Source organism: Gobio gobio (assembly GCF_949357685.1).
Source record: "Gobio gobio genome assembly, chromosome: 19".
Classification (NCBI taxonomy): domain Eukaryota; kingdom Metazoa; phylum Chordata; class Actinopteri; order Cypriniformes; family Gobionidae; genus Gobio; species Gobio gobio.
The window spans coordinates 10,178,718-10,205,922 of record NC_137112.1 but is presented as its reverse complement, the minus strand read 5'-3'; the positions used below and the strand labels follow the sequence as shown (position 1 = coordinate 10,205,922).

Here is a 27,205-nt window from a genome sequence, read left to right as displayed (position 1 = left end):
AGCTGTTGGGTAAACAAGGGACCATTTAAACCACACTAGTTCAGTAGCCTATGCATTCTACAACTAGCATATCAAATATATATTTTTCAACCTCCTGGGTGCCACTGTCCACATATGAGGACATTCTATTTTAGTGAATTTCTCTGACACCATACGTCACAGTTTTCAGGGATACCATTTGTTTTGAGGTTTCACCAGGACAACAACTTGGGGCCTGTACCATGATGGTAGTTTAACAAACTCAGGGTTACAGGATTAGTTTTGAGTTGACAAAACCAAACCAGTCTATTCAGGCTTTGTTGGTCCCATGATGCTGATCATCAGCTTTCTCTGTCAACTCAGGCTTTGATCCTGAGTTTAGGATTTTAGCTGTGACATCAGGGGTGAACAGCCAATCACACGCTGTGGATCAGTGAAACACTTCTCGCGAGAGAAGCAGCGAGATTCATTTCTCTCTTCTGCAGAATATTACATGATTGAAAAATATTAGGAATTTAAACAAATTTACACAGCAAGAAGAAAAGAGCTGTTTATAATAGAGTACAGCTTAAAGAAAAATCTATACGTCAATGCAAGTCAAAGTTATGAAGTTAGTTTAGTTGATATGTAGAGAGAATTGAACATTTAAGCTCACATGTAGTCATTTGTATAGCTTTATTTATTGATTTTAAATGACCTTATTTGTATGACCTTTATATAGGCTATTTATATTAATTTCAACTAATCTGTCTGTTAATGATTGATTAACTAAAATTATACATGTGTAATTGATTAAGGGTATAATAATTACATAAATGATATCTAAATCATTCAAAATTATTATTATTATAAATAAGCATTGTTAAAAGCCTGTCTTTGATAGCTATTTTGCTATGTAGTGACCTTTAATTTGGAGTAGAAACAGGGGGAGTGGCTTTATTGCATCAGAGGTGTGTTACTTTGCTCACAGCTGATTGGTCCAATTTCAGTTTGATCTCTTATCCAGAACATAACCTGCTCTGGAGCAGGTTAGACGTGGAGCATAAGTTACTATGGAGATGAACACTGCTAAAAGCCAAACCACTTTAATGGTACCTAAAACCCAGGATTAGCACAAACTAAGCTTAAACATATCTGGCTAGCCAGCTAAACCTGCTTCATGGTACAGGCCCCTGGTCTTTAAAAATGACTGAATGATCAAATGTAGCACTCTTGTGGAAATATGATAGGATTTTGTAATATCATTTAAATCTTTTCAAATTGTCAGTCAACATCTCAGAAAAAAATGTTATGGGGTTTCTAATCAAAATATGACTTCCTGTTACAAAACATTGATTTCATAGGACTACATGTCCTCTACCGGGACTTAAATCATGTTTATCAGGCATTCTGGGAGACACAACAAGTGAAAAGTGAAAGAAATTACATATCAATATTCCTATAGAATATTACATATTATTAACCAACCATTACTCCCCATTACTGCTCCATGAACACATTAATATGCAAATTAGAGACAGTGTATAGATGAATTGCATTGAATGGGAAAACCCATGTATCATGTATGGCTACTTTACTCACATTTGCATAAAGTAAAATGGTATATCAATTAATTCATTATATCTTTGATAACGTAGTTGAGAATCATCTTTAAACAAAGTTTGGTAAAAAAAAAAAAAAACTGAAACCTAAAAATGTATTGGTGAATGAAAATCCCGTTGGTTTTGCCTATACATGTCATTTCATGTCATTTTATTTTTTAGTCCTGCTAGTCTCATCACCTTATTTTACTTAATTATACTGGTTAAAAATGCCTTATAATTGCAATGGTTTGTGGTAATCTTCAATACATATTTATTATGTAACCGACCGCACTCCACACATTGTACTATAAGAAATTACCACTTGGGGGCAGTGTTTTCAAAATATAGTTTGCACTGATGCAACTCTACATAATTCCTCTTTAAAGGCACAAGAAGTAAGATTTTTGGATTAAAATATCCAACAACCACTAGAACAGTGTGATATATTTTGTTGACTTCAGTACTTGCATTCTCCCAAATGTTTCCAAGAATGTTTAAATCCAAAGAAATAAGCAATTTAAACCAGGACACAGACAGTGTTTGCGTGTTGTCCATCAATGACATCATACCCGAGTTACCCTCTTTTTCTGGTTTTATTTTTAAGAAACCATTGAAACACCAAAGAAGCTTTAATATATTATGTTTTATTAGTCAGGGGAGCGGTTTGGAACGGTTTGGACACATTCATCGACAGAAAACTAATAATTGTTATATACACTCACCAAAAGGATTATTAGGTACACCTGTTAAATTTCTCATTAATGCAATTATCTAATCAACCAATCACATGGCAGTTGCTTCAATGCATTTAGGGGTGTGGTCCTGGTCAAGACAATCTCCTGAACTCCAAACTGAATGTCAGAATGGGAAAGAAAGGTGATTTAAGCAATTTTGAGCGTGGCATGGTTGTTGGTGCCAGACGGGCCGGTCTGAGTATTTCACAATCTGCTCAGTTACTGGGATTTTCACGCAAAACCATTTCTAGGGTTTACAAAGAATGGTGTGAAAAGGGAAAAACATCCAGTGTGCGGCAGTCCTGTGGGTGAAAATGCCTTGTTGATGCTAGAGGTCAGAGGAGAATGGGCCGACTGATTCAAGCTGATAGAAGAGCAACTTTGACTGAAATAACCACTTGTTACAACCGAGGTATGCAGCAAAGCATTTGTGAAGCCACAACACGCACAACCTTGAGGCGTATGGGCTACAACAGCAGAAGACCCCACCGGGTACCACTCATCTACACTACAAATAGGAAAAAGAGGCTACAATTTGCACAAGCTCACCAAAATTGGACAGTTGAAGACTGGAAAAATGTTGTTTCAAGGTCTGATGAGTCTCTATTTCTGTTGAGACATTCAGATGGTAGAGTCAGAATTTGGCGTAAACAGAATGAGAACATGGATCCATCATGCCTTGTTACCACTGTGCAGGCTGGTGGTGGGGGTGTAATGGTGTGGGGGATGCTTTCTTGGCACACTTTAGGCCCCTTAGTGCCAATTGGGCACCGTTTAAATGCCACGGCCTACCTGAGCATTGTTTCTGACCATGTCCATCCCTTTATGACCACCATGTACCCCTCCTCTGATGGCTACTTCCAGCAGGATAATGCACCATGTCACAAAGCTCGAATCATTTCAAATTGGTTTTTTGAACATGACAATGAGTTCACTGTTCTAAAATGGCCCCCACAGTCACCAGATCTCAACCCAATAGAGCATCTTTGGGATGTGGTGGAACGGGAGCTTCGTGCCCTGGATGTGCATCCCACAAATCTCCATCAACTGCAAGATGCTATCCTATCAATATGGGCCAACATTTCTAAAGAATGCTTTCAGCACCTTGTTGAATCAATGCCATGTAGAATTAAGGCAGTTCTGAAGGCGAAAGGGGGTCAAACACAGTATTAGTATGGTGTTCCTAATAATCCTTTAAGTGAGTGTAGCTCAACAGTCTAATTGTAATCTTGATTTACTGCATGTACCATGTTTTACCATGCCTAATATCGATCTAGCTCACTGCAGTGTGAACAATTTTCTCATAGAAGCTGCCAAGTGAAAGCACAGAGTAGCATTATAACAACTTTCAACACACTCAAATGTGTTTATTATGATAAAACAGCGCTGCGTTACCTCACATACGCATAAAAGCGCCACGAAATCAAGGCGTTAAGCAACGCGTTTTGAATAAGCGACCTCTAGTGGCGAAAAATGACATTGTGGCTTTAAAATGTTGATTAAATATTGTTTTAACGCTAACTCAACGTTAAGTGCAAAAGAAATACCAAAGAATGAGTGTTGTGAAAAATAATTGCCTTTATTTCTGTATAGCAGTGGTTGTTCACAGACCACATAACTGATGGGTGACTGGTTAAATGCATAAAAAAGTGATACAAGGATCTCTTTTCTACGTAAAACGGTTCCATGCGACAAAATGAAACATTTTGCTGCTCGATGCACCACTGATTGACACGTTTAGTGATTCTCCACTCTTCAGAAAACACACGCCCCTCACATATAACAATACATGCTCAACACAGGAAATATTGCTGAATAAAATTAAGTGATAATATACAGTGAAAAAAAAAACACCATCAAAATAATCTTAAACTGATACAATAAGTTAGATGCCGGCTGCGCTTGAGAAAACACATTCCTGATGACGGTCTTCTAGTCTGGGCTGTTAAAATCAATGGAATAGCAGAGTAATGGCTCAGGTTCTTTCGTTTTTGCAAACATGAACTTCCAGGCTGTATGTCTTTCCCAGGGCAAGCAATAATAAAGGGGGATTATTTTACTGTGGGCCATAATGTAACAGTCTCTGTTCTGTTGACATACACTTACTGTTAAAAACCTTATCCCCTTTTTACACCCATTTCTCTTAATTTACATAAATAATAAATGAATGAAAATGCAGGGGAGAGAAAATACGCTTTAGTCTAGCTCGAGGATCAGCTGCCCAACATGGAGTTAACTCTGGGGGAAAATCAGGCAGATAAAAAGGATGCATCGCACAAAACCAGTCAAAAACATGTCCAAATCACAATTAACCCAAAAATAAAATAAAATGCATTTTTTATATATAAAAAGGAAGCATATCTATAAAACCTTTCGCATTTTGACATGACCTTCGTGTTCTCAATGCCGAGTCTCATTACTGCAACACAGCATTACAGGAATTTTTCATTTTCAATGTAAATCTGAATTAAATAAAAAGTATTAATCGCAAATATTAGCATGATGGATAAAATAATGTACCATTGAAATAATAAATCTTTTTTTTTTTTCACCGCACTACAGCAATGAGATTTTTTGCATTACGGTAATGAGCAGGGGTGGTCGCAGGGTAAAATGAATGTATCATTAATATATATATTAATAATAATAACATAATAATTGGTTCTCAAAATAGCCTTTGTTTTCTTATATTGAACTGGTTTTGGGTTGATATGCTCTAAAGAGGATTCATGAGATTTGCCCACAACATCTTAAATGTAAAAAAAAGTGAGAATTGTACTCTCTCACTTTCGTACTGAGCACCAGATATGTGTAAAATATTTCGCAATATACATTCCGGAACAAGCATGTCTGCATGTATTGATATTTTATTACTGTTCCTGTCATGTGTTATTGATGCAGTTGGCAGAAGAACACTGCGTCCGTTTACATTCTACACACAGCACTAAATAGTCATTACATTCTCTTTAGGTGTTCGGATTCACTCGTTAATTCGTTCATTTGCTATTTATAATGCAGCTCACATTCTGTGATGTGTGCTTTGCTGCAAATACTAAATAAAACTGTTGGTGCACATTCTTTTCATTTATATACAGCTGTGCCATTTTATTTACATATCTAAAACTTAGTATTCTGACAGTACGGAGTTTTCCTGGCCTTTATTTATTGTATAGGCTGCAAGCGGAGTTTGGAGGTAAACGGTTTACTTCCCCACAGAAAGAATATTAAATTTAAAAGTTGAAACGCTGATATGAATTTGATATAAGGTTTCTTTTTATGAGAATGCACATTTTTCTCTAATTTCAAGTGTTCTGCCCAAAAAGCAGTTCATTTTACTGGGGCACAGGGTACAAAACATTACATTCTCTGTGTCCTTTTGGAAAGTTTGCATGTTTTTTTCCCCTGTTATTTGGACTGAGTGTGTATGAAGGCATGGATAAGAACACGGAGAAGCCAGCACTTGATGATGGCAGGCACTTGAATGTCGTTTTCCTGTACGGTTGAAGCTCCGACCGGCCTTTGCGATTCTCCTCACGACTCCATCTCGTCTCCGTCGAACATGGGAGGCTCGAAACTGACCACCTCCTCGTACGTGAGCCCTGCGGACAAAGACAAAGACTGTCGAAAGTGCTAGCAACAAGTGCGATCATTACATCACAGAGAGGTCAGTCAATAAAACGACATCTCTCCGAGATATCTAATGCGCAGGCTTACGTTTCCACTCCTCGATCTCTAGCTCACGGCTCTCAAAGCTCTGGTCGTACGGCTCTGCCTCGGGCTCGTCATCTGGGTCATGATACTGGGCGAAGTACGGGTGCGCGAGAGCCTGTGACGCAGTGATCCGTTTATCCGTGTCCAGAACCAGCATCTTCTCCAGGAGGTCCACAGCTGAAACGAAGTACGACAAGGTCTCAAATATAGGGTTGGGTACCGAAACCCGGTGCCAATATGCAAAAAACACACACTGATTTCTATGGAAGCGGCAATAACAATCCTTTCAGACGGTTATAATTTTGACTACGCGTTTTATTCACATCAGATACACATGCACCCATCGCGCATTGTAGATAAACACACATTCAATCACATATATTTGAAAATCAGAATATCAGATAGTTTGTGAAATAGTTTGTGAATATTTTCAATAAGAAATAAATAAATAAACCCGATACAGCTGTCATACAGCACTATTGTGGCTGCTGTGTGTCATGTGAGAAGCATGACTAAAATATTTGGGGGGTAAAATATGTGTTATTTTGGCAGGGCTGCCTGCTAAAATTCGCATTCCTGGGTCTGTATATCCCATAATTGGGGTCGTTTCAACCCGCCGACTTGGCAACACAGTGCAGTTGAGTTCTGTTGACATTTGACAACTAACGTTATGCGTCGCTCCGTTGCTCTGATTGGTTGTAGGTCTATCCAATTGAGGTCTTTCCTGGTTCGGTTGAAACACGCCCCATAATCACAGCCCAACGGAGCAGTGTCAGACTCAAATTCTGACTAGAATTGAGTATGACGACGTCAGGCTAACTATAACTGTTATTCAGTGTTAAATTAGGCCTCTTGTAGTTGGGTTAGGTGGCTTAGGTTTTACTGTGAATTTGTTAAAGGGGGGGTGAAATGCTGTTTCATGCATAGAGAGCTTTTTACACTGTTAAAGACTTGGATTGCCATGCTAAACATGGACAAAGTAAAAAAAAAAAAAGTTGGACGTTTGATGGAGTATTTCTGTGCCAAATATACTCCTTCCGGTTTCTCATAAGTTTCGGAACGTTTTTTTCGAGTATGGGTATATGTGGCGTCAGATGGGGCGGAATGTCCTTGTACGGGCTCTTCTCCCGGAAGGGCGCGCGCGCGACTACAGCGAGAGAGCAAGCCGGCTGCGCTGCAGTCACAGGACTTCACGGAATCAACAATGTCACCAAAGAAGTGTGTTTTCAGATGGCAAGACAACCCTGTACAGCTTCCCAAAGAACCCAGCGTTAATGGGACAGTGGATGGAGTTTGTTTTTACGGAGCAGCAACGAAGTTGTGCAAGTGTTTGTTTGTTCCCTGAATTTTGGCGACGATGGTTTATAAACAATGTACAGTTCAACTCCGGATTTGTAGCTCGCCTAATGCTGAAAGATGGAGCAATCCCAGCGATTAAGGTTCAGGGTCGTGTGTTGGTAGCAGGCAGTGAATAAAACTGCTTCAAATGTCTATGTTTTGTTTGCTATCGATTCAATTGTTTTTCTATGTAAACATGCATAGCTCAACGCAATAGCTGCGCGCTCGTCATTCTTTAGCTCCGCCTGAACGATACGCCCCCAGCCGCTCGGCTTTTTTCGGAAAGACTCGGTACAGCGTATCTTTCTATTATAAATATAATAAAACTAAAGACTTTTCTGAGATATGAAAGATGCAGTACTACTCTACAGGTACTCAAGATTGACATGAGATTGACTGAAAATGAGTGTTTCACCCCCCTTTAAGTAAATTGTGTTTTGTATTTATTTATATTTAAGTATCCTTTAAACTTTTAATAAATGGTTAAATTTAAATAATTTAAAAAAATCAATAAAAATCCATTATTTAATGTCATCCACCTCGTTTTGTGGCTCTTTTTTTATGTATCGGTTCAGGCACCGGTACTGAATTAAAAGTATCGGTTTGGCACCGGTATCGTAAAAAACCCAACCGATACCCAACCCTACTCAAATAGCAGCATTTATAAATCACAGAAGGGTTGATGATTGCGCAACATATTTTCGTGGAAACTGATACATTTTTGTAGAATTTTGTGAGTACAAATGGACAGCATTTATTTGAAACCTATTGTACCATTATAAATGTCTTTACAGTCAGATTTGACTTTATTTTTTATATTTTTTAATAGTGACAAATTGGGTTGTCAATAGAATAAAATAAATGTGATTAATTACATTACACATACTTAGGGCACTATTTTAATGATCTGAGCGCATGGTCTGGAGCGCATGGCGCAGGTGCACTAAGGGTGTGTCCGAATCCACTTTTGCTAGTTTAACGATCAGGTGCATGGTCCAAAAGGGTTGCCCCTATTCTCTTGAGTCATGATGAGATGAGTCATGGGTGTTATTTGGGCATAACGTGCAATAAACCAATCAGAGTCTCATCTACCAGTCCCTTTAAAAGCCAGTTGCGCTCCCGCCAGGGCGGATTCGCTATTTACATGGCAGAATTTGCGAGCGGAAAGACTGAACGGTTCTCTAGCGAGGAATCCTTTGTTTGTGTGCTGCTGCGCTTCCATGTGTGTGTAATAAGCAGAGTGTATGCGTGTTGTGGACCCGTCTATAGGCACATATTGCTAACCCTTTAAATAACACAAAAATACTGAGTTTTCAGTTCCTCAAAATAGCAACGCGCCAACAATGCGCCTGAACACACCTGGTTTTCAGACCAGCACGCCCATGGGTGTGAGTGCATTTGCTATTTAAACAATGTGGAGCTGGATGTGAAAAGGATCACTACGTTGGGCTGAAACTAGCAAAAAAAAAATGGCGTTGCATTGCGCCGGGTGTACGATAGGGCCCTTAATCTCTTAACTTCACACGTTAAATTTGACAGCCTTAAAAATACATTTCATACATGTTCCAGGGATCCCCCAGCACCCACTTTGACCACTATCACTCGGCACTCAAGTCTGAACGATGTCTGGATATCTCCCGAATGAGTTTCAGTGTTTTCATCAGGCCATAGGTTGTATAAAAAGGCAGAATTGTTACCTAATGGATTTGCACCAATGAACACATCTGCAAAGTTCCTTTTGGGCATGTAAGGAAGAGAATTGATGTAGTTCCTCGCCTGTTGACAAAAAATTATATTAAAAGGATTAAACAATCATTTTAGGAGTCAAAAACAAACAAAGATGGCTAAGAAAAAAGCATGACAACACAGAGTGTATATAGTTAGATAGGTAGATATATATATTAGTTTACTTCATAACTACAATAGAACTGGAACCGTTCTTTATTTCCTTAAATCCCTTTTAATCCTTTAAATAAACCAATAACCCCTAAATAAAATAAAATAAAAAAAACCTTCCCCACGCAAAAAAAAAAAATGTCATGGTTACGGCCTTGAAGCCACACTAAAATAAATGTCATTGATATTTATATCTAATGCAAACGACAGTCAGATTTTTTTGTTAAGTGTGTCTGAATACTTTTTCTGTTCTTCTATAAACCAGAGGCCATAAACACAATATTTCCGTTGAAATCTCGATCAGGACCTGGTGTTTTCCAGTGGACCTCAGACAATACAGACCAGCGCTACAGCATGTTAAACAAACACTGTGTCTATTGTTTACTACATGGAACATTCGACATTGTATGTTAGAGCTTAAGCCGTCTAAAACTCACAGCATGCCTGGGTTTAAAATGAGTGGCGGCATTCGCCTAAACACTCAGTACTGTGGGCAGAAATTAGGTATTTACGAACGGTTAGGTATAAAACGAAAAGCAGGTAGTAGTTGGGAAAAGGGGGAGGCTGGGAGTGGTTTGGAAAATTAAAAATGACCCAGGGCAAATAGAAAAGAGTCACATGGGGGAAACTTAGTCACTCATTCCAGAGCGGTCGGGTCTGGAGGATTTTCTTGCTTTATTCAATGGGCAGCCGTGGACGGGTTCGGAGGGGGTCCGTGCTCTCACCTCGTGGCTCGGCATCCTGCTTATTAGAGAGGCCGGCGGGGTTCCCGTCAGTCGCATTATCTGCTGAAGCTGGTTTATATCTTGGGGAACCCAGGTCAAGGGGTGTACGGGCAAAATACACTCACACATATGAGTGGAAAAACAGGATAACAATGCAGCTGCTGCGATCTTTGGTTGCTTTACGTTGCAGCTTCATGACAAGATCATTTGAGAGGGCAAAAACAAGACAGGAAGTAGAGGAGGGGGAAACAGATTAGATCCACACTGCAAAAATTATCTTACTTAATATTTTTCTCTTTTTTTCCAATACAAATATCTAAACATTCTTAAAACAAGATACCTTTACTTGAACAGCAAAATGACAGTCACCATGAAAAATCTAAATTCAAGTTTTAATTAGTTAGTATGAATATGTTAGCCTTAAAGGAACACGCCGACTTTTTGGGACTTTAGCTTATTCACCGTATCGCCAAGAGTTATATAAGTCCAGTCTTTGTGCTAAGCTAGGCTAGCGGTGGGTGCGTCAAACAGAGTTATGGCACGCACGGAGATGAGAATTGTATGTATGGACTTATCTAACTCTGGGGGATACGGTGAATAAGCTAAAGTCCCAAAAAGTGGGTGTTCCGGCGTGTTCCTTTAAGCCCAATTTATACTTCTGCGTCAAGTGTACGCCGTTGCTAAATCGTAGGTTGTGTATTGCACGCATAGCCTCCGATGTACCCTGACGTGCACCTCTCCAAAAATTTAATAACGCGTCACAAGCGCTGTGATTGGTCTGCCAGAACCCCTCCCTCAGGTCAATAAATAAATAAAAAAATCTACAATAGGAGTGTGTGTGTGTATGTCCAGAAATGTGATGACTGTTTCATCCTTACATCTGCTATATAACAGTATTTTGTAGTCCAGAGATTGTTTATGAATAAATACATAGATCCGCTGTGAGTGTGTGTGAGCTCTTGATGGTCTAGTGGTGAAAGTTTTGTTAAGCATGCCAGAGGTTATGGGTTCTAATCCACCATTGTATAGTTTATTTATTAATTTATTTTTTCATTAAAACCAAAGATGTTAATCAGTGATTGTATATCAAGAACAGGGACACATTTGTCTGCATTTAATTTTGTGATTCCAACCGAACTAATAAAGTCTCCGCAACAGCAATCGATTGAAGCGCTTGTCTGTGCACGAGCCACCGTTACTGAAAACAGCGCCACGAGCACTCTGCATGATTTCAAAAATGCATTCCAGCGCCAGATCACCTCTTATTTAACTCTACTAATCAACGAGAGATGCTTCATTTGTATTAGATACAACAACTCAAGCTGCAAGAAATGTCGCTATCTATTTGCCGCCATCACTGCTGCTGCTACTCCGACAATATACACAACAAGCTGCTTCTTCTTCAGCTTTTACCTTGATACTGTGGGTTGCCTGTGGACACTGCCTCCTAGCGGTCTGCATGTGTAATTGCACATTGACGCGGACAACAACGCAGAAGTATAAACACAATATAGGGGATAGGGAACGATTCAGACAATGTAAATAATAAATATTAGGGAATATGAGGAAACTGCAGCTTTACCGAACTCGACGGCTCTGGCTGAGTTGTGATATAAACTAAACGCTATTGGCCCTTTTAAAAGGGGAGGAGCTGTTCGATATGTCCCACCCTGTCTTCCTGTTTCACTGGAAATTATGTCAACACATTGAATAATGCTGCGCGTTTCAAGGCACTTCAGTGGGCCTTTAATTTTTTATCAAATATTGCAGTATTCATTATAAATGATTTATACATGCATGTCATTATTTTTATCATGTGCCTCGTAATCTTTAATCAGAATAACTTCCCCTCCGTCTTGCAGCGACATCTCTTCTTTCCTCTGATGTGTTTACTGGTGCGAGGGCAGGGCAACCTGTCACTCACATGAGATCCACCAACCAATTCCCCATGGATAAAAATCAAATCCCGCCCTACATTTGTTTTTGTTTAGGAGAAGCCATTTCACTAGGATATAAATGTGCTTAAAACTATTTCTGCCAACAGGATCGGAAGAATAAACCTAATTTGAAGGGAAAACAAAAAAAAATGTTGGGCCCCATTGGCAGATTTTTTTCTTGTTTTAAAGGCCCACTGAAGTGCATTGAAACATGCAACGTTATTCAATGTGTTGACGTAATTTCCACTAAAACAGGAAGACAGGGCGGGTCATATTGAGAAGCTCCTCCCCCTTTTAAAAACAGCCAAGTGTTTCATTTATATCACAGCTCGGCCTGAGCCGTTGAGCTTGTTAAAGACACATTTGACAGCCACAGTCTAATCGTTTCCCCTTTAAGATTTAATATGAAACCGTTCCTAAAGTAAAACAGTGAACATCGTAACGCTGAGGATGTGTAGTTTGAAAAGTGTGTAATTTATGTTGGTTCATGGTTCTACTCGTCAGTGAAGTTTCTAATGCAGAGTCGGTCTAAAATGTCTCCTCCATAGCGCTTTAAAATACAGCATTCTGTGTAGAATTCAAACGGACTTGATCATATGATTCGCTCTGTGCTATCGTGTCTAACTGTGGCGGTTCTCGTGAAACCAGACTTCATTCGCCACAATGGAAAGCATATTTACATTGTCTGAATTATTCCCTATACAGTGCACTATGTGCAATTCACCATGTAGAAAATAGTAAATGTGTTAACAAGTGACTAATTTCAGCTCCAGTGTCTATTTAAATGTAGGGGGCGGAGCTTCAGATTCTAGAGAGCATTTGTTTGGACAGAAAATCTGATGAGAAGTTGAAGTGCAGAGTGATGTCATCAAAATCACTGATCCATATAGGCGGAAGAGAGAGACGTTTTGAATACTTACATCTTTTAAATGTGAATTGTGTCATTGTTTTTGAGCCCATTAGCTTATAGATTACAGCTAACATATTGATACAAAAAGCCAAAAATGTCACAATTACTTAATTTATACATTTTTCAGAAAACAATACCTAAATACCTAAAGTCATTTTGCTTCTCAAGTAAATGTATCATGATGATTAAAGAATGTTTAGATATTTGTACTGGAAGACAAGGCAAAAATACAGAGCAAGACATTTTTTGCAGTGCATGCACCCCATGTTAATCAATCCAGGGTTAAGAAAGACACAACAGGAAGTGCAGGACGCAGGAGAGCGAGAATTGAGAAAGCCATTCGTACACATTCGTAATCATGGGTTGATTGTGCAAATTCATCTGCCAGCTGTCTGCCTACTACTGACTATTTTAAGGTGATTGCATAACAGTTCAAGCCAGTGAAAAAGAAAGGGGGGGAAACGATGCCACATGCATGAAGGGTGATCGGGGTGACTGGAGCAAGCAGAACAGATCGCCAGGCGGTGATTACGACACAGAGGGAGTCAAACTCAGGCAGAACAGAAAAACTCACAGACTCCGAAGAGACTTTCATCAAGAACTCTGGCCCTGGGGTTCCGACGAGCATCATGATAAGCTTCAACTGATCAATATCTTTAAGAGCAAAATAAAGGAAAATGCAGGGAATGGGGTGACTATGAAAGCAGGGACTGGAGGGGAAAAAACAATAACAAAAGGGTAAAAACAGCACAGGAAAATGGGATAAAAGGAAGAAATAAAACTGAGCCATGATTGGTTCAAAGCCAACATGCATTCTGCAATAATTATGTATGGAGCTTATAAGACTTCTCGGGTTCTTCAATTGTTCCTCAATTGTTTCATTGAGAAAGTTAGCATAGCAGAACTAAGCTAGCACACTTACCTGACTGAATTACAGTGTTGGGGGGGGGGGTAACACATTACAAGTAATGCAAGTTACGTAATCAGATTACTTTTTTTCAAGTAACTAGTAAAGCAATGCATTACTTTTACATTTACAACCCAATATAGGAGTTACTTTGTCAAATAAGTAACACAAGTTACTTTGTTTTCCAATTTACAGACTCAAAATCAGATCCAGTATTCCTCAAAATAAAAACAGTCAAATGCAAATTCAGAATATTACGCAAACCTGCAATTAAATATGTTAAATAGCACAAATATACTTGATGTATTTAATCTCACTTTATTAACCAATGTCTTTGCTGTTGACCCAATTCAACCATACGGATAACCAAAAGTGACTTTAGTTCAACATCATATTATATTTGTTTCTTTTTTTTGTTTTTATTGCTGAAGAAAGAGTGTTGAACTTTCTTCTCCTGCGATCCAGAATGGCAGCACTGCTGAAAGGTTTGTTTGAGTTGTACACATTTGCATTTTCTTCAGCCTGAAGCCTATTCATTTCACTTTGGTGTCAAAGGGACTTTACATTTGCCAAGAATAGAGATTTAGCTTTTTTGTTATTAAAAAAACATACAAGCAAGCCCAGCTCAGGTAAGAAGTAACGAAAGAGTAACGTAACATTACTTTCCATAAAAAGTAACTAACGCAATTAGTTACTTTTTTAGGCAGTAAGGCAATATTGTAATGCATTACTTTTAAAATGTAACTTTCCCCAACACTGCTGAATTACACTTGCATGAAGCAGCACACAAAATATGAGTTAATGCAACAGCATGCCAGGCTTTATGCTTTGCGATGGGATGCCATGACCCTGAATGTACAACAAAATCAAAGCAGGCTTAAGCGCCATATTCACTCTAAAAAAATAATGTGTTGACTCAACAAAATAAATAAACAGTTTGCATCAATTTTTTTGGAGTTATGACAACTTTGAGTGAATTTACATTCAACCAACAAGATGCATTGAATTAGAGGAACTTAATTTGTAGCATAAACACACATTTTTAAGTTGATTACTCTATTTCAGTTCAAATCAACAGCTATCATAGCACATACTAACATAACTTATTTGACATGTATATTTAATGAAAAAGTAAGATATTACTTGTCACTGCGCAGTCGTTGCTTGTAGAGTCAATGTAGTGTTTACCTTCATGTACCTAAACTGTAAACCCTAATGCTCAAAATAATTAATTGGTTTGAGTAGAGCCAACTCAAATTAAACAAACTAGTTCAATCAAATTAACTTTTATGAGTATTTAGAACTTTCTTTTTCTTTTAAGTTCACAAAACTGACACATTTTAAGTAATCTGAACTGTTTCACTGTTTATGAACTTGTTTATTTTAATTTAGACTGACTTAAATTTAACCGAAACTGGGCTGGGATCTCTATTTCCCAGCATGCTTTGCCATGACACTCAAAAGGGACAGTAAATGGCCAAATTAAGTGTTACATAATTTTTTTTGTGGGAGATTTAGATTTTCCATCATGGTGACGAGTGGAGCATAAGCTTAATTTGAGAACAGACATTTGTTAAATGTATTATATTGCTGTCCTCATTCAGCAAGTGCTATGCTAATGCTATCAAAGCATTGTGTTACCAATTAGCAAGGTGGCATTTATTGAATTAGCTAGATAAAGCTAGTCAAATTTCCACTACTAAAATTTTGACATTACATGATAGTTTTAAGCATTTCGAAAATCAGAGCAATTAAAATGTATGATTACAAAATAAAAATCTGCAAGTTCAGCTTACTTAAACTTTAATTGTCTTAACTTAAACAATTTTTTGAGTTTTGCCAACTTATTCGGGTTTACAGTGTACTCTTCAGCACAACGGTAACCACAAAAACGTCAACATTACCGAAACTCAAACATAACAGCATTAAACACTAACAGGTCTTTCCCTTCACTAAAAACAAATAAATTAACACTTAAACATTTATTCTCCTTATCCCATCCAATACAAAGCATGCTGGGAATTAGATATCCACTGCCTAATTTCCGCAGTTTTCAAGACAATTTCATTAAGTTACTATAACCTCATTTAAAAATATATATATATTTTAAGCAGAAATTTGAGTTTAAATTACAGACGATATTAAGTTCATCAACATTATTATGTCAACAGAACTCTACAAAATAATGTTTGCAAATTAAAAGGTTTAATTAAAACATTAAATTAGAATTTTTAACTTGCTTTTATTTAAGTTGTGGTAACAGGTCCCCTGAATTACATTTTAGAGTGTTCTACTTAACAGTGGTGGACAGTATTTTTACTTTGTTACTGTACTTGCGTAATTTTCAAGTATCTGTACTTTATCAGATTATTATTCACTACATTCCAAAGCATAATATCATACTTTTTACTCCACTCCATTTCATAAAAACATGTCGTTCCTCATTATTTTGAACTTTAGAAATCCTCACCCGCTTAGAGACAACAGTGGTGTCCGTAAACAAACGGATTCTTTTGAATTAACCAAAATCAGTTTGCAAATCACACTGGGCGATTTATTCAAGAATTGGACCGATCCGATTGCATCTGTTCTCGGGTAAACAACTCACTGATTCTAATGATCCGGTCAATGCGAGTCTCTAGTTAAGGATTCGCTGATTTCACAAGTAGTTACCACTGCTAGTTAAGCCTTTATTCTGAAAAAGACAGAACATGTTTTTGCATTTTACCAAGCTGCTTTTCCATTGTTTTTCCACGCAAACTTTCACTACCGCTTCACATCTTTCTCACACGACACGGCGCACTAAAAATTTGTTTGTTCAACTTCCTAAATACACCTTCTGGAATTTATAATATTTATAATATAATAAATTATTTATCTTTCATATCCTTACTAACAAACAAGAGCTTGATAGTTCTTAAGATGTCATTAAGTTTTTTTCTTATGTTTTTAAAAGTCTCTTCTGCTCAGCAAGGCTACATTTATTTGATCAAATATAGTAAAAAAGTAATACTGTGAATTATTATTACAATTTAAAATAACTGCTTTCTATTTTAATATATTATAAAACGTAATATATTCCTGTGATCAAAGCTGATTTTTCAGCATCATTACTCCAGTCTTCAGTGTCACATGATCCTTCAGAAATCATTCTAATATGATGATTTTTTCAGGGATCTTTGATGAATAAAAATGTCAAAAGGACAGCATTTATTTGAGATAAAACTAAATTTGTAACATTATAAATGTCTTTACTGTCATAAAAAGTGGCTTGTGGCATGAAATCCCTTTCCAGAACATTTTCGTTCACTGTTCCTTGTTGTTGGAACGATCTCCCCACCTCCATCCGGAATGCAGAATCACTGACAACACTCAAAAGACAGCTGAAAACTCATCTCTTCTGTAAGCACTTAACCTCATCTTAAAAAAATAAATAAAAAATTCCTCTATTCCCTCCCTATTCTAGCTTATGCTACTCTAAGCAATGTCCAAAACCTAGTATTTCAGGTACTTTTTGTGATTTTTTGCCTCTATATATATTAGACCAGGTGTGTCCAATCCTGCTCCTGGAGGACCACTGTCCTGCAGAGTTTAGCTCCAACCCCAATTAAACACACCTGAACCAGCTAATCAAAGTCTTATTCCGCATATTAGAAACTTCCAGATAGGTGTTGAGGCAAGTAAGAGCTAAATTCTGCAGGACAGTGGCCCTCCAGGACCGACTTTGGACACCCCTGTATTAGACATTACAGACATTTGGCAGCTGCCTAATTCAGATTTCTAGAAACCAGAATATTCTCTTATTTTGGTTTTGGTTAATGTGTTTAGATGAATCTTACAACATCTGAATATTCTTATATTATCAAAACATGGTAATTAACATGATTTGAATAGGACTAAATTCTGATTAATATAGGAATATTCTTATGCATATAAACGCAGTCACTGAAAGCATGCAAATATGCGTAATTGAGTGTGACAAACGGGTGAGAGCTACAGTAAAGTGGGCTAGTTCTACACAAGTGTCCAGATCCAGACTGACTTCTACTCAAATCTGGTCCAGGTGGATGTTACTGAACAGCACAAACAATCATCAGGTAAGTGAAAAGCTGAGGAAGGTAGAGAGGTATCATCGTTTGAAGACTAAAAAGTGTTTGCAAGCAAGATGATGACTGATCGGGGCAGGTCATTAATGCAGTCCGGTTAGAAACAAGCACAAATGCAGCAAGTCAACATGCAGCTCATGCGCGCAAGCTTTAGTGCTTTGGATATTAATCAACCCTCTACAATGTGAGTAAATCACTCGCATATGCAACCAAATTTCACGCTAGGTGACTAAAAAAACATTCTTGAATTAGCCCATGGCTAGTAAATTGTATGATTTCAGTTGCCTTTGATTGAGTTAGAGGCAAAGAATAAATTTAGCGGAGATATAATTCCATTGCCTGACACACAAGAGAACTAGCGCACTAGATATAAATGCAGGGCTCGACAATAAGGACTGCGATGACCAAGTGTTGACAGAACTGTCTGTCCCGATCGGGCCGGTGCTGCATCGCCATGAAAGTTTATCATTTGCACATGTTTTTAGCCTTTCCTATTTAAACATTCAAGAGCAAGAAGACGTAAAAGATAATTTGCGCGCATCTGACAGGACGCAAATACTGATTTGAGCTCATTCACATCTTGCGCTTGAATAGACAATTTCACACACGATTAAGCATACATAACCATTAGGGGTGTAAAGATACACCTATGCCACGGTTTGGTTCATATCACGGTTTTGGAACCACGGTTCGGTTCGGTTTGCTGTGGAGTCAGGGTTCATGGCAGGGCACCAGCAATAATATAGCTTTGTAATTTGTAATAATATAAGGCCCCACTTTATATTAGGTGGCCTTAACTACTATGTACTTACATAAAAAAAATAAGTACAATGTACTTACTGTGTTCAAATTGTATTGCAAAACACCTTTGCTGATATTGAGGTGGGATACGGGTAAAGTTAGGGACAGGTGTGGTGGTATGGGTCAGTTTAAGGGTAAGGTTAGATGTAAGGGAAGGGTCAACAGTGTAATTACAAATGTAACTACAGAAATGAATTACAGATGTAATTACATGCAGGTATTTTTCAAAATGTAAGTACAATATAAAAACATGTATGTACACAAAAAGTGTATCAAATGATTAATTAAAATGTTAGTACATAGTAGTTAAGGACACCTAATATAAAGTGGGTCCTAATATAATGTCCCACTTTAGCTTACTTAACAAACACATACATTGTATGAATATGACTTATACTGATGAATAAATAGGCCTATAAAGTTAAAGCTATTAAATAGCAGTTTTTGTTAATACTATAAAGTAGCCACCACACTCATTTAAAAATAAACAATATAACAAAGTGAAAATAAAGGGGCATTTTGTGGTTATGGAAACAACAGTTACTATTGTGAATACACAATACATCATGTACTGTTAATGGAACATGAAAAGTGCTCCTGATGATCAGAATGCACATCATAACTTCATGCACATTTTTTTGGTACTTTACTTTTATTTCATGACTTTGTAAATGACTTTTTGTGGCATAAGGTGAAGTGAGGCTGGGCTGGGGCAGCAGGGGGTAGGGCGCGATCGTTTTGGCATGAGAGTACCACGGTTCGAACCGTGGGTGGTGTATCGCGGTTCGGTTTGAATATCGTTACACCCCTAATAAGCATGGGATTAATCGCGATTAAAGATGTTAATCTATTGACAGCCCTAATATATATATGGAATCACACGGGGTGAGTAAATTAATGTTAATTTTATCCCTGCCCAAACTATTTCTGTAATATATCTACAGGAACACACTGTACATTTGTGACTGACACTCAAACACACACAAATTGAGTTTTAACTAATATTAATTTATGGCATTTTACACATCTAAACCCAAGTTGGATTGTTATGCACACACAAAAAGACAAATGCACACAGAAAGCAGATTTATCTGGCAACCGAATATTATTTTGGCAACCAAATAAATCTATTCTTTCGCAGACTTGCTTGGAATGCAGATCACACTTCCTTTCTTCAAAGGCCAAGACCCCATTTAATGTGGCCTGAATGTGTGAGTGTGTTTTTCAAAGGGGGTTTGATTCGACAACCTCGTGAAGTACAACAGAAGCAGCAACGCATTAAGATTCCCCATGCTGCGCTAGAATCTTTGTCCTTTAAGACTGAGCAAAGTTCATGTTTTTTGTCCACAGGACCATCAGGCAGTGTGACTCACTGGGAGGCTGCATGCCTGACACTATCTGAATCACTGCCTCTCTCTATGAATTACAACTGGCTGACACAAGTTGTTGCTTTTTTCACACTTACAGATAAGGGAGGGGGGGGGGGGGGGGCCTAGAGCAATACATGCCAAAAAATGTCACATTGCTAATGGGGTATTTCCAGAAAGAGAGATTTTGTGCAGGGGTTGAATGAAGGGGAAAGGATACGATCAGTGCCGGGAAACAGGGTCCGTCCTGTAAGGAGCTCAGCCATTATGCAGCCCACCGACCAGATGTCCACTAAAACACAAAACAAAAACCCTGTTCTCATTCGTGGAAACAAAATACATTCTGTTACAGACAACACAATATTAACTTTCTTAATATATGTCCCAAGTTTTATTGTTTAAGGCCCTATGTACAGCTGGTATTAAGATGTGTTTTAGTCGATCGGATCACAAGTAGACCTGATTTCTTTGAGGGGAGGGGTCTATGTTGTGTGGATAAATGTATAGGCTTTTTAGGATCGATCTAATGGACACAATTTACATGTGAATGTGCCCGGAGACGATGGAAAAACATATGGAGAGAATCACCTTTCGTTTCTGCTCTGACAGCCGCAAGATCACATCGAACGCTGAGTGTGTGTTAGAAATCAGGAATGGTGAGAATATTGTGCCGAAAAAGTTGAAATCCTGTCTGGCTAGTGCGCATCCCATAATGTTACACGTTATGTCAGTAGGCGGAGAGTAGACGGTCTTTTGTGGCTGTTCGATCACATGAGCGTTTACACTACGATGGAATCCGGTCAAATGCATTTTCGGCTACCTTTGGAAGTGGTCGTGTAAGTGGACGAGCTCAAAACATTTTAGACCCCATTTACACCTGTGTTTGGCGTTGTCCACTTGTAGAGCTGCACGATTCTGCATAAATTGAGAATCATGATATTTTTTGGTTTTAGATCACAATTCTCCCATGATTCTGAACAGCCAACTAAATGAAATAACATGTAAATTACTAGAGGTTCTGACAAAATATTAGTGCTGTAGCCTGTTTAAAAACGTTGAATTAATTTATATTAATATTTTTAAAAAAATGGTTTGAATGAATGATTCAATGACTCATTTATAAAGACTTCACTTGTTTCATTACTGGATGAATCTGCATTTTTGAGCAAATCTCTTTAATGAATGATTCGATGACAAATACATTTTTAACAATCATGTGTCGCCTCCTAGTGGCATAATCTAATTGATACAATCAATATTTGAAGCGCCATGTTGTTTTCAAAAGGGGATTTGCTATATTTTGATCATTATCTTAGACATCAGTGATTTTGTTAAAGGTTTAGTAGACAGTGTAGTGTGTAAATCGAGATCTCGTTCTTTTAACGATTAATCATGCAGTTCTATCCACTTGTGATCCGATTGACCAAGATGCATCTTAATACCAGTGTAAACAGGGCCTAAAATTCCTCAGTGCACGGTATTCTAATGAAAAAATGTGTGCTGAATCAGCTGCAATGCACATTAAATTTACTATTGATTATTAATACTTTCAATAATCAATAAATACAATTATAGTATTTAATCATATTTTTAATTCGCTTTTTTCATTTTAGGTTAAGTTGTAATCCTTTTAGTATGCACTTTTATTTTCAGTTTTACAGTTTACAGTTTTAAAGCATCATTTTAAAAAAATTCTGCAAAGTCATCAGAAAAGATTTTAGGTTTACGTTTATCATTGTAAAACATTTTTCTTTTAATTTTTAGCTTTATTTTAATGACTAAAAATGATTTTAATAGTTTTAGTTTACAATAGCAACACTGGAGGTAAGGAGTTCATTATTTTGCTTGTATTTTTACAGTTACCACAAATGTTATTTTAGGAAATATTTTAGGTTTTCATCCCAAACAAAAGCCATTAACCGAAACGTAAACACTGAACTAGTCAGAAAGAAGGAAACAAGGTGATATGCAACTATCAACAAACGTGGAAATACTTTACAACTGTGAAGAAATTTAATAAAGGTGCGTCAACTAAGAATTAAGGATTTAACCAATAAACAGGGCAAAAAACTGAAACAACATGGGATAAAATAAGCATTTTTTTATTTTTAAGCTAATTAAGGCCGTGTAGGAAGGTAAAGATTATATTGACCAATAACATTACCCACTTATGATATCAAATCCCATCTCATCACCATTATTTCCAGCTAAATATTCTGTTTAAGACAGAAATGATACATAACATGAAGAGTTGTGAATGTCGTTTCATGTTGTCTTCAGTTACAAAATGTAGTGAATTACATAAACACAAAAGCTTTTATATTCATCAATACTCAAGTGAGGATGCTGGGTAATCCTGACCTGTCATGTTGTAGTGCATCCAGTTGAGCATGATCTCTGGGGCACGGTACCATCGGGTGGCAACGTATCCCGTCATCTCATCGTCAGTCAGCCGGGCCAGACCAAAGTCCAAAATCTGTGCACAGATATCAGAAAGAGCATTAGTCATAAACTAGACTTATCATATTACCCTGTGCCTCTCAGTGTTTACCCGACTATAAACCCACTGTTGGTCAACAGAGGATAATAATAACAGATGTGACAGTGGAAAAAGCGTCAGATGATGAGGATGATGGAAGAGATCTTGGCAAACAGAGCACGCTCTCACCTTAAGTTCACAGTCTTCATTTACAGCCAAGTTACTGGGTTTAAGATCCTGTACGGTAGAAAAAGATGAGCAGGTAGATTGAATAAGTGAGAGTCACTTTGAATTTGCATGTTTTACTACACTTTCATGAACTAATGGAGCTAAATCAGGCCATGACAGAAAAAAAAAAATCTTTTATTATAAACCATAAAGTCATTTACACAAGCAGTGGTGCAGATGAAGCCCTAAAACAAATCTGTTTACCTCAGCAAACCAGCAATAAAACTCGCGCTCCGTACTAATGAGAAAAAAAACTCATATCCGTACAAAGAGCTATACGTTTGAATCATAATGGTTTAACATTCTCACTGCCTTTCCATATATATATACGCATTTTTCCTAATTTAGGCCATGTAGGATATATATATATATTTATTTTAATAATGCATTTAACGCTCCCCCCTAGACCTATGTAGTTCATCATACATAGGAACATGAAGCGGAGCAACAACTCACTTCTTCACTGTGTGTAATAAATTCAGAACATAAAAATCATCTGGTCCTTGGCAGGTCTTGAAATGAGGTAAATACAACCTCAGATGAACAACAAATGACATATCACACCGTGTCATTATTTATTTAACAAAAAAAATAAAGCCAAAAGGGAAAAGCCATGGGTGACAAACTAAGTACACCCTATGATTCAATTGCTTGAGTCACTTTTAGCAGCAATAAGTTGAAGGAATAATTTTCTGTATGAGTTTATCAGTCTCTCACATCGTTCTGGAGGAATTCTTCTTCATAACGTTGCTTCCGTTCATTGAGGTTTCATCCGTTTTTGCACAGCTCTCTTAATGTCCCGTTGCAACATTTCAGTCGGGTTGAGGTCTAGACTTCGACTGGGCCAGTGCAGCACCTTGACTCTTTTCTTTTTCAGCCGTTCTGTTGTAGATTGTCTGGTTGCATGACCCAATTTTGGACAAGCTTTAGCTGTCAGACAGATGGCCTCATATTTGACTCTAGAATACTTTGGTATACAGAAGAGTTCATGGTCGACTCAATGACTGTGAGGAGCCCAGGTCCTGTGGCTGTAAAACAAGCCCAAAATCATCCCCCCTCCACCAGCATGCTTGACTTTTGGTATGAGGTGTTTGTGCTGAAATGCTTTTTTGGTTTTCACCAACCGTGGCGCTGTGCATTATGGCCAAACATCTCCACTTTGGTCTCGTCTGTCCAAAGGACATCGTTCCAGAAGTCTTGAGGTTTGTTTAGATGCAACTTTGCAAACCTAAGCCGTGCTGCCATGTTCTTTTTAGAGAGAAGAAGCTTTCTCCTGGCAACCCTTCCAAACATGCCATACTCATCCCGTCTTTTTCTAATGGTAGTGTCATGAACTTTAACATTTAACATGTTAACTGAGGCCTGTAGAGTCTGAGGTGTAGCTCTTGGGTTGTTTGAGCATTTCACGGTCTGACCCTGGGGGTGAATTTGCTGGGACGTCCACTCCTGGGAAGATTGGCAACTGTCTTGAATGTCTTCCACTTGTGAATAATCTTCTTCTTCTTCAAATTGTTTGGAAATGGCCGTAAATGGACGTCGATGGCAGCAACATTTGCTTCTCTAAGATCATTGCTGATGTCTTTCCTCCTTGGCCTTGTGTTAACACACACCTGAATGCTCCAGACCAGCAAACTGCCAGAACTGCTGCTTTTATAGAGGTGAAAGACATTTCATTAGCATCGCCTGACCGTTACTAACCCTCTTAATTCCTGTTAACAGTAAGGGTGTGCTCAGTTTGTCACCCATGGCTTTTCCATTTTGGCCTAGTTTTATAATTTGTTGTTGTTCATCTGAGGTTGTACTTACCTAATTTTAAGACCTGCCAAGGACCAGATGATAACCAAAACCCTAGAATTCAATAGGGTGTCCTTTCTTTTTCACATGACTGTATATATTATATTATATTATATTTATTATATTATATTATATTATATTATATTATATTATATTATATTATATTATATTATATTATATTATATTATATTATATTATATTATTATATTATATTATATTATATTATACACACACACACACACACATGCATAAATAAATGGAGCTGTGGACAGAAAGTGTGGTCTACTCACTCTGTGGATGATGTCTGCTGAGTGAATGTACTGTGGGGAGAGAAGACAGATGAACTCACTTTAACCCAATACAGAGATCAATGAGATGCAATTGCTAAACGTCTGAGTGAAGCACACTTTACACCAACACATTATACAACAGAACAGTCTTTCATATACTAGAAGTATTATAAACCTAACACAATTATCTTTTAAAATAACTTTAGAGAGAGTGAATAGCAATTGTCCAGAAGGATGTTAAACAGCAGATTTCAAGGAGAACTTATAGACACAATGTACTGGAAGTAGAGACATATTTTGTTATGACATCTGAGTGAAACGGATTATTGAAAAGTAAACAAAACAAAAAAAACGTAGGGCAGGGACTTATGTTATGTCCATCGGCTGTTGATTGGATGGACGCACACTGGTCTGGATGTGAGTTTGTCAATTGTAAGAAAGGGATTAAATAAGACAAAAAGATTGGAGAAGTCCAGCAAACGTGACCAGAAGAAAGTCTGTCATTTCACCAAAAGATTGAGTTATGACATTTGATTAAGAAACAAATTCAAAAGAAACGCATACATAGATGAATTGTTCACAATAAGACCAATAAGCTGCATATAAAAAATAGATGGGGGGAATTTCCATTTCATGCTAGCTTTAATATTGATGAACTCTATTAGTGGTGTTAGTACTTCTCTGTTGATTACCAGATTAAAAAGTAAAAGTGAACAGCTTTCAGCTTTTGTAAGTGTATTACAGTAAACACCTTTTCTGGTCTTTTAGATAAACTGAAAGATCAGTCAAAATCATATGAGGAGGAAAATCTAAAATTACAATATGAGTGATATATACAGTACAGGTACTTTTGCTGAAAACTGAACACCTAAATGTTTTATTTATTACATAATCAAGTAATAATGTCTAGATTTCAATAATCAAGTGGCTTTTTTTTAAACATACTTTTGTACTCTTAACAATGAAAAGGTGAGTCTTGCATAAGTATAAGACTAGATATATAGACAAATGTGCTTGCAATTACTTTGACCTGTATATACTGTATATGTGTAAATATTAATTCATTCAAAATGTATTCAGATGCCTTCAACATTTTCTCACATTATCACAGTTTATTCACTATAGTTTAGAAAACGGTAATAAAATATGACTCAGAACTCAGAGTTAAACTGTGTCAGAACAAACTCCTCTTGTGTAATGGATTACAATCAACCGATCAGCTGTTAAATGTAAGTACACAATTAGATAATACCAATTTAGGTCAACCAATGACCAAGCAATGCTTCATTTTGCTCAGTCTGTTGTGTAAAAGGTCGCATTAACAATTAAAGAAAAAAACACTTCAGCAAAACATGGTCAGTTCAAAGTGACTGAATAATTTTGGTCCCAAATTTTTATACTCATCTAGGTGTATGAATAATTTTTGGTTTGCACTGTATAAGAATATTATGTGTGAAGTTGCAATGCTTAGTAACTGTAAACACGACGAATCAAAACAACATCAGTCCCATTAAAGGCTAGTCAATAAAGCGGTCTACACTGTGTCTGTCTGTAAACTATATATACCATGGATATACCACAGAATAAACAGTCCTACTCAACCGTTTGCCACGGGTGTTGTCAATAACCCAGAATATACATTTAAGCTCCTATTACAACCGTGGGCAGGGCCTAACCTTCAATCCTCGTAGAATCTGATAAATGAGGAACTGGACGTGATCGTCTGTCAGCTTCTGGCACTTGACAATATTGTTGAGGTCTGCTCCCATCAGGTGAGTCACCAGATACCTGTTAAACAAAGTCATCATGACACAGCAACTTCATGACATGACACTGAAGACTAAGGAGTGCACAATAATAGTTTTCTGTGATACAAATTGCGATATGAAAAGAGGAATTTTCACAAAATGACAACTTAATTAAAAATCTAATATTTATTTACTAATATTTTGAGGGCAAAATCCTTGTAGGACTGAACAATAAGGGGAAAAACGTTGAGTGTATATACTTGGGTTTGCTTTTTCCAAGAACCAACTCAAACCTCTTTCAGTAACCATTCAGTGAAAATAGTTTCCAATTGAGTTGAGATTTCGTAGGCCACATTCCTACTGCTTTTGCCCAATTCGTTTGATAATCATAGTACACCATATCACAATATCAATTTTATTTTGATGAATCATGCAGCCCTAGTTCAAATAAACCAGCTTTGTGAAGTGCACTAGAGTTGAAAGATCTAGAAAATTGAGAATCACTATTTTTTTTTTGTTTCAAATAGAGATCACGATACTCTCACGATTCTGAACAAACAACATGTAATTTACTAGAGGTTCTTTACTAAAATGTTATTTGCTGCAGCCTATTTAAAACATGTTCATTTTAAAGAATTATCAGTTCAATGACTCACTCAAAAATACTTTATT

The 27,205-nt window shown here is 37.4% G+C and overlaps 1 protein-coding gene across 2 annotated transcripts in view; it reads right to left on the bottom strand.

Moving 5' to 3' along the window:
• Positions 1-4,845: 4,845 nt before the first annotated feature.
• Positions 4,846-27,205, bottom strand: part of mapk14b (mitogen-activated protein kinase 14b) — a 50,938-nt gene continuing 28,578 nt past the window's right edge. The window contains exons 4-12 of one of the 2 annotated variants that reach the window (XM_079843741.1): positions 26,462-26,573; positions 24,786-24,815; positions 22,663-22,710; positions 22,356-22,470; positions 20,215-20,286; positions 9,967-10,046; positions 9,043-9,121; positions 6,011-6,184; positions 4,846-5,895 (exon numbers count right to left, since the gene is read on the bottom strand). In XM_079843741.1, the coding sequence (XP_079699867.1) occupies positions 5,828-5,895; positions 6,011-6,184; positions 9,043-9,121; positions 9,967-10,046; positions 20,215-20,286; positions 22,356-22,470; positions 22,663-22,710; positions 24,786-24,815; positions 26,462-26,573 (778 nt within the window). In that variant the 3' untranslated portion in view covers positions 4,846-5,827. Of the gene's footprint in view, positions 5,896-6,010; positions 6,185-9,042; positions 9,122-9,966; positions 10,047-13,387; positions 13,468-20,214; positions 20,287-22,355; positions 22,471-22,662; positions 22,711-24,785; positions 24,816-26,461; positions 26,574-27,205 lie in introns of both variants that reach the window. The other variant, XM_079843740.1, reaches the window with a different exon arrangement.